This window comes from Crinia signifera, chromosome 9 (genome assembly GCF_055691185.1).
Source record: "Crinia signifera chromosome 9, ASM5569118v1, whole genome shotgun sequence".
NCBI lineage: Eukaryota > Metazoa > Chordata > Amphibia > Anura > Myobatrachidae > Crinia > Crinia signifera.
The window spans coordinates 85,277,533-85,292,393 of NC_139225.1; the positions used below are offsets into that span (position 1 = coordinate 85,277,533).

At 41.2% G+C, this 14,861-nt stretch overlaps 1 protein-coding gene across 3 annotated transcripts in view; it reads right to left on the reverse strand.

Annotated features, from left to right (window-relative positions):
* Positions 1 to 14,861, reverse strand: part of TENM1 (teneurin transmembrane protein 1) — a 726,432-nt gene that overhangs the window by 344,308 nt on the left and 367,263 nt on the right. For all 3 annotated transcript variants that reach the window (XM_083159336.1, XM_083159335.1, XM_083159334.1), the window contains one exon: positions 9,327 to 9,567. In XM_083159336.1, coding sequence (XP_083015462.1) covers positions 9,327 to 9,567 — 241 coding nt within the window. The remainder of the gene's footprint in view (positions 1 to 9,326; positions 9,568 to 14,861) is intronic.

The window sequence follows — 14,861 nt, forward strand, 5'->3', positions numbered from 1 at the left end:
GTTAGAAAAAACAATTCTCCCTATTCAATGGAGGCAATTCGCCACAAATGAACAGCGAATGTCTGCCGATTCGCCGTAAATTATTCTCCACAATTCGCCTGTGATTTTCAATGGGGTTTTTAGTGGAATTCGCCGACAGTGTATTCAATGCTCAAATGGAGAACTGCTTTCTCCACTGATTTTCGCCATGATTCTCCGTTTAGCATTCGGCAGCTTTTTTAGGTGAACTGTAATGTGATCTTTTAAATTAAAGCGTTTGAAATTTTTTTTTTTGTGTTAAAAAATCTGAATATTTTTCCTATGAAGGGGCATGCTATTTTTATTCATATACGTGCAGCACATGAATATATTTTTAATATATATATATTTTTTTTAAACAATATTTTTTTTTTTTTTTTTTTTTTTACACATTCGCCAGCAGGGGGCCGGGAGCCGGAGCCGCTCATTAATATTCATATATTCACTGCACACTGATCCCGATGATCGGGACCAGTGAGAGTGCAGCGGCTCCGACCCCAGCAGCACCCTGCAAGTGAGGTGAGGGGAGGGAGGTGAGGGGACGGGACGGGAGGGGGGAGAGATAAGCTGACAGGGACGGGACCAGCAGCAGCAGCAGCCTGAATCTTTTGCAGATAGCAGCCACTGCTGCTTTCAGTGAGCAGAGGCGGGGGAGCTGTGCGTACTGAAGTGCTCTCCCGCCCTCCGCCATGCCACATTCGCCCGCCCCCTTCGCCATGGCACTTTTCCCCTGCTGCTGAGATTCTCCAGCGGGGGGCTCACTGATGTCGCAGGGAGCCCCCGCACAGCCTCAGAACAGGGACCCCAGCAGCAGTATACCTTTGGCTCTGGCAGCCACAGCACGGTGATGTCAGCGCTGGGACTGCTGGAGCCGGAGGACAGCTGCTGCTGGACCTGTCCCCAGGCTGTGCGGAGGCTCCCGCCTGCATCAGCGCGCCCCCCCCCGCCGCAACACCAGTCCCTCCCATCCCCCTGCAGACTCCAGACAGGCATGGAGCATCTGCGCAGGGGGATTCGTCACTCTTCACACTATTCGCCGTCAGGGGCAGCGAGCCCCTGATGCATTGAATAGTGTGGGCTGGCGTCTGGCAGCGAATTGAAGGGGAGTGAAAAATCATGGCGAGTGCACTGCGAATCAAAAACAGGATTCGCAGCCATGCGCTCGCCATGGCATTGAATACTCCCCTTAAGATTAGTGAGACAATATGCCCCATCTATGATGTAATTTCTGTCCCTACAATGAGGAAGGCAGCTTCTGCACATTTGCAGATACTGTAGATGACTGGAACGGGTCCTGATTACATCCCAACCGGAACCCCACTGTAATCCTTTTTACTCTTCCAATGGTCCTGGAATCAGTTGTTACTCATACTACATTTGGGCATTAGGAAGCACAAGAGGGCAAAACTATCATTTGCAAGGTTGTGGTCATTGTACTGTAACTCAAAACTGTACATATATATATATATTTTTTTTCACTAGTTCTAGGTAAAGAACTTTAGACGGAATTGGAATTTTTGCAGTAAAATAGACTAATAAACAGTCAACAGTCTCGACTTGCTCTACAGTTATTTTACAGTTTGTTAGAGTGATGTCTCGTGGTCAATAAATTTGTAAATTTATTTCTTGAATGTATTTTTTTATGCTAAATACATCTTACTCCACTACTGCAGTTTATATCCTTCTGGTGCCAATGGATTATACTGTATGCAATGTATTTGAATTAATCAGAGAACATTCACATTTTCTCTTTTTCTTTGGTTAAAGTCCAGAAAATCTACTTCTGCTCAGTCTAAATCTTCTTTCACACAGTAAATTCACAAAATAATGGAATGCAATCTGCTTAGAAGTATTACATAGATTAGAAAAGTGCAGCACAAAACAGATTAATTCTTAAAACAAACAGTGACAGGATATGTTTGCAGTTAAATGTGTGGATGAAAAGATCCTTCTTCAGTCCTTGTCTGTGCAAGACACATACAAAGTAACACTTTATAGATTATAATTAAGATGCCCATACACAATTACAATTACACAATTACATGTACAATTATTGGATGCAACTAGATCGCATCACATCGCATACATTTTGCAATGCAATGAGATACAATGAGATGAGATGAGATCTAGTACAAAAAGTATGTGCAGCACATACTTTTTGTACCATGTGATGTGATGTGCATGGGAGCTCGCATCTCATTGCACCCATTAAATTGTACTGTGTATGGGCTCCTTCAAACCTGATCATTATAAGATATCAATCTGAGAAATGGTATGTAGCGCTCTCTACACTAACCTGCAGCAGAGTTATCTTAACGTATGGGCTTAATGGGCAGTTGCCAATGAGCCCCCCATTTCTAGGGGCCTTCAAGCAGGTGCAGATTGGGATGAGAGCATATGCTTCGTGAGCTTCTTCGGAAGCAGTAGAGAATATCAGATTGGCCAGGCAGCATTCTCTTCCACTAATCAGAATACAACATTATCTTCCTGCTTCCCAGCCTGCAGCCATTCAGTGAATGGCTGTCAGCATGCTGATTGTTGAATGGCTGGAACTATCTACCAATAAGAGTGCTGATGACAACCATACACTGTATGGAGGCTAGTGGAGAGATGGTACAGAACTACAGGGCAGGATGGGCATGTTATAATGAACCTGTTATGCAATGTCAAAATTTTTAATGCTTCAATAAAAATTATATTTATAAAAAAAAAATCCTGTTAATGGTTGGGTAAAGGCCCCAGTGCAATGCTTTGCTCAGGGCCTACAATACTGTAAAGATGGCTTTGACCTGCAGTGCACATATTTTTTGCCCATTAGAGAGAGATTTTGCTTTAGGCCCTCAATGTAGGTTTAAATACCACAAAAAGTAATGCTAGTACCAGTGACAGTAACAAATCATTTGCTCGTTACACTGTATACAAATAACGGGTCATGCTAAACCAAGGACTACCTGTAAATGTATGAAAATATTTTAATATGTAACTGTCAAATAATAGTTGGAACAGGACAATATTCTGCAATTCTCTAGACTGGTTTATAAACAAATAATCTCAGCATTGTTGCTAAAAGATAATGCATTACAGAATAAAATGTATGAGCTGCTGGATGTTTAAATATTAAGTTGCAGAATGTGATATACTGCCTGACCTCCAAAGTCCACAGCGATTTCAGACTTAGTCAGAAGATGAATATATAATGTTACTGGTGTATCAGTGGAGCCTTGTACCGTATACAGTCTTCCCTATCACAGTTTAGACTTGGGAACTAGAGTGAAAAGTGTGATATTAATTATATTATAGTGCATGTGAGAAGTAGTCAGTCTTGATGAAACGTTACATATGTTCTGAGGATTAGGGATGGGAAACACACAACGATGACTCATTATTTAGTTAGGAGTGATTGATGTCAAGTGTAATTACACAGCATAAATAGCTATATCTTACCTACATCAGCTCTAATACTTCTATGTAGTCACAAATAACTGCAAGTCAGAAGATAAGGGAAACAACTGAAGTAAGGGAAGGGGAGAGAACAATCTGGGTTTATGTTATTACTACTACTTAATATTTGCAGGGGAATGTCAGGCTGGTCCCAGAGCTGGCCCTAGCCTAAATGACGCCGTAGGCAAGATTTTGGCTGGTGCCCCCTAGCACCACCACTAGTTCCGCCTCTGACCCTGCTCCCCTTTCCCAGCACCATCAACCCTCATCATAGCAGTCATAATTTTGGTGCTCCTACCTGCAATATTTTAAATAGAAACAGTGCACACATTCGGTGCGCAGCCCAAACAGGGGTGTGCTCTTGCTGGGAAGGGGCATAGCCACACAATAGTACCCCCAATTCAAATTATGCCACACAGTAGTGCAACTTTATTCTCATTATATCATGCGATGATGTCCCTTATTCACGTTACATCACACAGTAGTACCACTTTACCTTATATACATTACTCCTCACATTATTCACATTATACCCTTAGAAAAAAAATCCTGAGAAAAAATTGTATTTTAAGCACCTCCATGGCCACACTGCAACCCAGCACAAAGCAGTTTGTGCTGGGCAGTGGAGAAGAGCTGCTGCAGCTGCTGCTGCTGTCACTTAAGGGGAGGGGGTCTGGGGCCCCCACTGGGCCCTTCCATCAGACTTTGGCCTGGGTAATTTGTACCCCCTACCCCTTTCTGTCGGCACCCCGATAATACCACAAAGTAATGCCCCTAACACATGACACACATTATTAATGTCCTTATAAACATAATGCCCCTTATACATTATACCAACCTTTATTAATGCCCTTCATACACATAATGAGACACATAATGCCCATTACACATATGTTGCACATTATTAATGCCCTTATACACATGACACACATAATGCCCCTTATACATATGCCGAACACTATTGCACAACCAACCCACCCGCAGACAGCACTCGCACAGCCGCTAACACTGTGACCTCTGCCTCTGCTTGGACACAGATGTTTCCTCATACATCTTGCCTCAATAGGCCATGCAGCTCCTGGCCAGTTCTGCTAATGTTGGGTGCCTTTTTTGATAAAAATGCTTCTTATTTGCATTGTTATGTGACCAGGACACACATGGAGCTTCTGATGATTAAAATAATATGCGGCATGCCTATATTCTGTGTGCGACTGTGGCTGTACCTGCATACGGAATGCTAAGTTACAGTGATTTCCATGAATACACTATTTCATATGCAGATACAGCCTCACTCACACACAGAATGTAGGCATGCTGCATATCATTTTAATCAGCAGAATCTGCTGGTGTCTGGCTGGTCCTATAGCAACAAAAAAATAACTTTCAGCAAAAATAAATGAAGTGGGGAAATGTTATTATTATTATTATTATTATTATTATTATTATTATTATTATTATTATAATTATTACTACTACTATCATTATTACTACCATTACTATCAATGTTTGTGATGGGTCCCTGGAAAAGTAGTCATTTCTTTTTGTGCATCTCTTTTAAAGGAGATATACAGTACTTACACTATTGCTGCATTTTGCTGAAGCAACTACAGTATCTGTTCTGCATCCAAAACAATGTGGGCACTGGGCATAGCACATTCTTAGAATTAAAAAGGTGGAACAGACCTACTGTATGACAAGTCAGAGTATTATATGTAGTACAGTACATAGCAGACATGAAGGGCCTGATGTGGAGTAACATACAAAGACATAGGCAGTTGCTTGTCTGTGGAGTTATGAATAACATTAGTGGTCCCTTCCCTCTTAACCATTATTAGACACCATACAATTGCCTGATCTGTAAAACAATTGTTTCTACAGTAGATGATCAATTGGTCTGGTGCCTAAAGGTGGATCAATCTATGCTAGTATTTGGCTTCCATGGCCAAGTAGAAAAGCTTTCATTCTTGCAGTAGCATGATTGATGTTAGCTGTCCAGTGATACTTTCCTGATTTTAGAAGACAGTGTGAAACACTACAAATTAATTAAGAAATGTCCTTTGGGGTAGTGGCCACATCCTAATTTTTACCCAGCCATTGCCTTTATCCCTCTGTCAAAACCATTAATGTTGAGAGAGGAATGGTGATTCCTAGTCGTATTCATTCAATGGCGTATACTGTACATCCATATTTGTGATTATAAATGTACCATGAATACTTTTAGGATTACTCATATTTATGCCATAGTAAATGCTGAAAATACAAATACACCTAAAATAGGCATATTTAGCTTACACAAATACACCTATTTTAGGCGTATTTTGCTTAGTAAATTTCACCCAATTTCTTTCTTTCTTTAGTTTCAAACATACAGCAGAACATATGGACAGTGGAAAGTGAGAATGCACACAGTTATAATATCTGTGTAGGAGACATTTCCACATTTCTTCCAGTGTTGAAAACAAATACTTTTCTAAAAATGTTTCCCTCTGTCATCTTATTTTGTTTGATGTGTCCTAATTACAACTATTATATATTTCCCTACCTCTGTATGTTCTCTTGTACTTATCTCTTGTACTAGTGTTGCTTAAGTCACTCATCTGTTCTCTTAATTCCCCATACTCTGTAATTTGCCATATTCATTTCCCACTGTACTACTGCATTCAGTAAGGATCGGGAGTCTATGGTAATCATTTAATATGCTACATTAATACATAGTGTATTTTGTTGTATACTGTATATCAATATGCAGCTGAATACATGCTAGGTTATTTAATTTCTGGTACTCGTTTGGTTTCACGGCGGCCGATATATCGGATGTGATATCGGGCGATATATCGGCCGATCCAATGCAATCTGACTCTATCCGATGTGATCTGATGCGATTTTGTACCTGTTCAGAACCCCACTATCCACTACACACTACACACGGAGCTGATTCTATATAGTGTGGCGAGCGCAGCGAGCCACCGAGCCCGAAGCATGGTGAGCGGACGCGGGTTACTGCGCTTGCCACACTATATAAAATCAACTCCATGCATAGTGGATAGTGGGGTTTTGAACAGGTAAAAAAATTGCATAAGATCGCATCGGATCGGGGAAACTAAACAAGTACCACATTTTCTATGCTTGATTTCCAATTTTATTTATTAACAATGTTTATAGCACATACAGCATGTCACAGTTCTTTACAGAGAATATTTAGTAATTCACATCATTTTTGTCCCAGTGAAGATTACAGTCTATATTGTCTATTTACTAAACCTTGGAGACAGATCAAGTAAATCTGTAGCCAGCCTCAGCCAGCACAACATATCCATAGCTCTGGTTGAGGTGTGGTTGGCGGACAGGGATTAACGAGCGGCTCACTCGCTTGCACGTCCCTTTCTGAAAGGCATCAGGGGGTGGGGTGCTTCCCTGCCTATCTCTGCTTCAGGGAGACAGGCAGGGAGCAGGGGAGAGTGGGAGAGAACAGGGGAGATGGGCAGCTGGCTGCAGGGCTTCTGACATTATGGGACGCATGAGCATCTCCTGTGCGCATGCCCCATTCTGTTGTACTCTGGCAGAGGGGCGGAGGGTTGGTGCATGGCGATTCTTTTGCCAGGAGCCTCTCTAATGAGAGTGACTCCATCTGTATATGGTAATAAAAAAGTACCAGCCATTCAGCTCCTAACTGTCAATTTTCAAACACAGCCTACAACATTGTAGTTATGAGCTGAAAGGCTGGAACATTATCACTATTCACTTTACCTCTCTTCAAGGCTAAGTTAATAGAGCCCTATATTTTTTTGACTTGCACAGTAGGCAGTGGCAGCTCTAGAGAATATGGTCATTAGGTCAACCTTATTAAGGTCAACATGCATTGCGTCAACCACTGAAGGTTGACAGTGAGCGCAGCGGTACACTTTGACGATGTCCATATTGACTATGTTTATATTATGGACAAAAAATGTTGAAAACTCATGTAGACCTTTTGACTGTTGACCTTGTCATTGTTGACCTATTGATTGTGTCGACCTTAAAACCCTGTTGACCTTAGTCATGTTGACTATTTCAGGTGTCGACCTAAGCCATGTCGACCTTCAGTGGTCAATCCAATGCATGTTGACCTAAATTGAGTTGACCCAATGACCTATACATGGCTCTAGAGGTATTGCATTGTCCAAAGTTCAAATAGGGGATCAACACCAACTGCCAGTATGTGCAATTTAGTTATACTGTATTTGGGTGGCATTTGGTGTGACTCTACATTTGAATTTTGGACTGTGCTGCAGACCACCCTGTAGAGCAGCGGTTCTCAACCTGCTGGGGTCCTGTAATAATTCTTATTGTCTGACGAGGTCCCAGAGCTAAATACAGTAGTTTGAGATACGCTGCTCTAGAGCCACCACTGACAGTAGGGGTTGCAGTTATAATCCCGGTGTTCAAAATCCCGACCGCCGAAATCCCAACACTATCCCGACACTTTCTGCCCACAATATTTTGTGGGCAGATCGTGGGGCGGGATCTGGTGTGCAGGGGGGCCTTTTCCTGTGCTAGGAGCCCCGCCCCTTCCCCTCATACTAGTGCTGGGAGTTGTAGTTTAGCAAATCCTCTACAACCTCTACAACTAACCCTGAACTATGCCCTACAGTATTTACTAAGCCTTGCCGAGAATTAAGTGGATGGGGATAAAGTACCAGCTGATCAGCTCCTAACTGCTATGGTACAGGATTTGTTCAAAAATTACAGACTGGTACTTTATCCCCATCCATTTTAATCTCTCTTCAAGGCTTAGTACATAGACCTCATAGTTTGTTCTGGGAGCAATTTGTTCCTTTGTTGGTATTTTTCTCTTATTTGCTCAAATTATGAATATGGGCCTTTGCTAACAAACCCTTACATTGGGCGGGATGTATTAATATACATCGCCGCCCTTCGCGCCCCCCCCCCCCCCCCGCCACGATGCCGCCGCATATGTACTAACATATGAGGCTGGAATCGCGATGCGGTGACGGAGGCCCCCTGCGATACCTGTACTGTGGTCTGCGGGGGGTCTCCGTCACCTCCCAGCCGGCTTCTGCTGCTTTCACGCCGGGGACAGCTAAGCAGGCTGTCCCCGGCGCTTCCTCCTCCCCCCTGCAGCCGGAAGGACGTCCGGCTGCGTTGATAGGGGGAGGAAGGGCTTACCTTCCGGGGTCCAGGAGGACCTGCAAGAAGGTAAGCCCAAGGGAGGGGGAGAGGGGGGGTCGGTGAGGCGGCGGGGTTGCGGTGACGCGGCGGACGGCGAAAAGAAGCCCATAGGCTTCTATAGGGTATCGCCACCCAAAGGTGGCGATACCCTTCAATGCGGTATCATTTTTGATACATTGGAAAATGCGGTAAAACCGGGGTTTTACCGCATTTTCCATTTGATACATCTCGCCCATTGTATGATAAAGAGTTACAATTATACAGTATACTTACTGTAATACTGTTACTAGAGACACACAGATATACACATCATCCAGCCTTAAATTTAACATTCTGACAGCATTTAGAACCTCATGAGCTGAAAGTATTGTTTTCTGATTTGTTTCTAACGTCATGCCATCAAACTGATGCAGATCAAGTAATTATACAGCAAGCTACTCCTTGTATGATCCGTTTAATAGCTGCTTTAACACTAAATTTTCTGTAAAAGCACGAAAACAGTAGGAGCTCTGTAGATATAACGATTATGCTGCAGTGTGCTTTAGTTTCAAAGCAGTCACTTCCTGTACTAAACAGCATCAAACACTGTCTATCTTGTGTGAAATAAAACAGAATAAACTGCTGATTTTTTTTTCTGATACGGCAAATACAAGACTCGCCTGAGTTTGAAAGAACTTTTCTCCTCATTTGTATCTTACCTGGTCTCCAGGGGTATGTTGCTGTTTAAGACCCAGCTGTTATGCAGGTGCACAGAATCTTGAGTGCTAGTAGGAGGATTGGAAACAGCTGTGCTCGGCTGACTGCGAGATGTCATGGAGCTCCTCTGGAGAGTATCCAAAGTCTGCGAAGTCTGTCGGCTGCAGGTGCACGCGTGTGGTGGTGGCGGCGGAGGCGGGAGTGGCCTGAAGGTAAACTGGTTTCGTGGGCTTCCGGGAATCTCTACAACATCAAACAGAAAAGCAATGTAAAGTAAAAGAAATCATTAGAAGTACAAGCCTTTAACAAGCATGGAAGTAAATTAGACCTAAGTAGAAGATCAGATTCATCATGAAGATAACTTTACAATTGGTAAGTTTTCTGGACATTTGACTATGAGCGGATAAAGAATTCTAAATTTAAATGTTATTTGTATCTATTTTGCTTCCATTTTGTTATATTTTTGTTGTTCTTTCTTATTGTTACAAGCATAAAATGAGAGCATACAACCATACTCATACAATGCTCTACTACAATTCTAGTAATTTACATTCTAGAAAAAATACTGTATATATCCAGTGTAATTATGGAAATCCCATTAGATGACAGTCAGTGCAGCAAGTGACACAAGCATCAATTATTAGGCCAGATGCACTAAACTTCAAAAGTGATAAAATGGAGAGAGATAAACAGCCAGCCAATCAGCTCCTACCTGCCATGTCACAGACTGTGTTTGAAAAATGTCACGCAGGAGCTGATTGGTAGTTTGTTTATCACTGTTTTTGCTTCTATAGAATGATAATTGTGTTGTGAGCATATAGGAAATAGGATGTTCTCTGAATCATTTCATCAGTCGTTGTTTTTATAGTTGATGATTGCAACTTTCACTAAACTTTCTGAGACTGGAAGTGATTTCCAGAGTACATACAGAACTATGGAATTGTCTATTCCCATCTAAATGATTTGCATCCTAAAGAACATCAAAGGTGACCATTTAACTCAGGGTTGACTACCTGACCATCTCCTTCAGGGAGAATATGCTCTGTCCCTGGACTTCCCTGGTAATGTATGATTACCATCACCTGTGGTGAGCTAGGTAATTGATAAAAAAAGTGTTTCCCCACAGGTGATGGCAATCCTACATTACCAGGGAAGTCCAGAAGCAGAGCATTTTCTCCCTGAAGGAGAGGGTCAGGTAGTCAACAGATTTGAAACAACAATTTGTCCTGGGTGCTGCATACAGTATACATTGTACAATAGTTAGACCGAGCAGTTTGTGGATCGTTTGCACAGTTTAATTATTGCATAGTGTGTACTTAGCTTAAGGCTTACAATTTACATTATAAGGATGCAAAGTGGTTGAACTGTTTTATAGAAAAGACAAAAATACAGTTTGGATAATAGGTAACTACAGTACATCAGTATTTGGAAAGTTACAGAAATAAAATGACTAGTATTCCATGATCCATGTTTATAAAGACCTCCATCAGGATTGTCAAGGGTGTAGACAATTTCAAGTGCATGAATAAAAACAGTGACATTGGCAAGGACATTGATATGTGAGGACTAATCACTAGAGTAACAATTGCAGGTCAGTTTGCTTCCAATCCAACATAGTCATTGGGGGAAATTTACTAAGATGGGAGTTCTTTTTCACATGGGATTGTGCTATGGGCAACCAATCAGAATGTTCTTCTTATTTATTTAGCATCTTTTAGAAGCTAATAGTTAGTATCTGATTGGTTGCCCATAGCAACATCCCATGTAAAATAGAACTCACTTCTAAGTATATTTCCTTCATTGTGTGTGGGACTAATAAACAACTGAGCTCTACCACCAGAACTGATTCTGAATGAATGAAATGAAAAATTCATAGTATAATGGATATTAAACACTGTGCTATTCCTAGCAGTAGATTACAATGTTTATTTATTTAGTTATTTAATTATAGAGGCTTGGGCGATAGAGGCCTGTGTCCACCAATTCCAAAGATAGCTAAAATTGAAAACATAATGTTGACGTTACACCAACATTAAATGGAAGAACCATAGAAAGAGAACATATATGGAGAACATCCAATCCATAAGCAGGATCACCCAAGAATTACATTACAGTAACAAATTTGAGCTCAGCATCTCATTACACCAAGCAACCGTTGTCTGGGTAACCAGGACTCTGTACACTGAATTCCCTGCATCAGACGCAAAAAAAAAATGTTCCATTTCACCTGTTCCATTTTATTATCTTTTGATGGCATTCAGGGCCAGGTTCTCTAAGCTTCAAAAGTGATAACATGGAGAGTGATAAACAGCCAGCCAATCAGCTCATACCTGCCATGTCACAGACTGTGTTTGAAAAAATGTCAGACAGGAGCTGATTGGCTGGCTGTTTATAACTCTCCATTTTATCACTTTTGAAGCTTAGATAATCTGACCCTAAGTCTCTTCTAGCCCTAAAGTGTGCTGTATTGGAGTAATCCTTAACTCTTTCCTTACCTTCAAACCACACATTTAGAACTTCTCATAAACCTGCCATTTCCATTGAAGAAATATTTCCAAGATCAGACGCTTTCTCACCCAGAATGCTTCTAAGAACATTTTTGGTTCACTGGTCATTCCCAGAATGGACTACTGTAATCTCCTAATTGTCATCCCTGAATAATGCCTTTCTTAACTCTAATATATTCTCAAAGCTGCTTCCTGGCTCACCTTATCAAATGTCCTACATCCACTTCCTCTCTCTTACAAGACACTCACTGTCTCCCCTACCCTTTTAGAATCCACTTCAAGCTTCTCACGATCACTTGCAAAGCTACTGTATTACCCGCTCCACTTCCATTTACATCTCTGACCTTATCTCTTCCACTCCCAGCCAGACCCTTCACTCCCTTAATGCACACTACCTCTAGTGCCTATTTTGCAAGTGCTGCTTTCTTTGTCTGGAATTCTTAACCTCTCCCATTTAGACTCCACATCTCTAAAATCTTCAAATTGGCTTTCAAGATCATATTCTTCACCAAAACCAGCTAACGCTCATCCTAGCCCTCTTTTTCATGATAATTGTCTATACTATGTCTGTCTGCCCCTGCCCTTTAGAATGTAAGCTCTACCGCAGGACCCTCTTTCCTTGTGTCCTTTTTCTCATTAAACTATCATATACTGCTTTCAAAAGTATCAAATCCCTCAATATTCGGTCACCCTAAAATGTATTTCAGTGTCATTTGCTAATTCAACTATAATTATACAGGTTGAGTATCCCTTACCCAAAATGCTTGGGACCAGAAGAATTTTGGATAACGAATTATTTCAGAATATTTAATATTTCAATGATATATCTTGAGGTATCTTGCATTTTTGTTGTTCAAACACATCAAACACCTGAAAAACACACAAATATATTGGTACTTATGTATTAGCCGGGTGCCCGGCTACGCTACGCTGACAACGTAGCTTAGGCTTTGTTGTAAGCATAGCCATTGCCGGGCTCCCGACTAATATGTAATTTACGTACAGCGCGCAGTGGAGCTTCGGCGGGCGGAGGGGGAGATCCCAGCGGGTGGGCGTCCAGAGAAGATGCATATGCATCTTCGCAGCAATGGATGTAATTCAGTGTAATGCCGCTGGGGGAGCATCACATGGTTTCCCTGCTCCCCCAGCGGCACTATGCTAATTGCGTACATTGCTGCCGGCGGGGACGGTCATGGCGGATGTGGAGTCGAGTGCCGTGGACATCATTGAGGTAAGTATAATGCACTACACAGGCACACACACCACACACACAACCCCAACTAACACAATCATATCCCCACTATCCACGTCATACCCCCATTATCCACGTGAGTGTGGAGTTAATTTTATAAAGTGTGGCGAGTGCAGCGAGCCCTGCGAGAGGATGCATATCCGCGTCTGCTCGCCACGCTTCGGGCTCGGTGGCATGCTGCGCTCGCCATGCTTTATAAAGTTGACTCCAGGCCCATGTGGATAATGGGGGTATGACGTGGGTAGTGGGGATATGATCCATTATGTATTAGCACAGCTCAAGTTACATAAATTACGTAGTTTACGTAAATTACGTAATTTGCTTAAGTTAGGTAGACAGCATAGTGGTGTATTGGTATTCTCAACCAATGGGCGCCCTGCTAATACGTAAGTACCAATATATTTTATTTGTGTATAAAACAAGGTTTCAAAACATGAAACAAAGTCTGTTTACTATCTCAGGTACTGAATTTGAATACTAAGCAATCATTGTCTTGCACATATTTAGTGCAAGTTATATGTTATTTTCCCAGTAGTGCCAGTTACAGATGTCACCAGTAGTGCCAGTTACAGATGTCCCAGTAGTGTTTATAGCAAGAAAAAAAAATGTCTTCACTTTCTGGAATGTATGGTTTTCGGAATAATTTGGATAATGGATATTTGGATAAGGGATGCTCAATCTGTATATCCTGTACTTGCCACTGGTTTCTTGTTTTTTTTTTATGTGTTTATTTACTCTGTAAATGGGTGCTGCTGATCCCTTGTGTGACTGTATAAATTAAGGATGATATTAATAATAATAATAGTAATAATAATAATAACAACAATTATTACAATAATAAAAAAATAATGGGGCAGATGTATTAAGCCTTAACAAGAGATAAATGCAAGGGTGATAAAGAGAGATAAACGTCCAGCCAATCAGCTCCTTACTGACTTTTTTCAAACGCAGCCTGTTATTATATGACAGTTAGCAGGTGATTGGCTGGATGTTTATCTCTGTTTATCATCCTTGCATTTATCTCTTGTTAAGGCTTAATACATCTGCCCCAGTGTCTGGTTAATGTAAGGATAAATATACCAATCCCATGCAGTAAATAAAGTTATCACAAATTATGAACTTTATTATTGTTCAGTACACATTTTCTCTAGAACAGACAAAATACATAATTAGGTATTAATCTGACCATTTACTGCTCTGATAAAGAGTCAAGTATAAACTGGGACTGAGCATTGGGGTTGTGACACTTTTGACCCAGACCCTTTGAACGAATAATCTAATCTACACAGGATTAATTCTGTAATGTAAGACTTCTGATCTAAAAAGTACCAAATCAGCCCCTCCCCCCCCCCCCACCATGAACACACACATCACCACCATCATCACACAACATAGCAACCTACTGCGGACGGAGGTAAGACAGTGTTTAAGACATATTTAAGAATACAAATTATTGCAATATTTCATGTTTTTAATAGCATTCATTAATGAATATCTCGTATTATACGTTAATATAAAGGGACAGATGTATCAAGCTGCAAAAGTGATAAAATGGAGAGTAATATACAGCCAGCCAATCAGCACCTACCTGTAATGTTACAAGCTGGGTTTAAAAAAAATCAAAGGTTGGAGCTGATTGGCTGGTTGTTTATCACTCTCTATTTTATCACTTTTTGAAGTTTGATACATCTGGCCCAAAATATTTATTTAGTTTATCCTAGAAGTTCATACACGGGAAGAATGGAGAATTGAGTTTTCTTGTAGTCTTATTTTTTAAA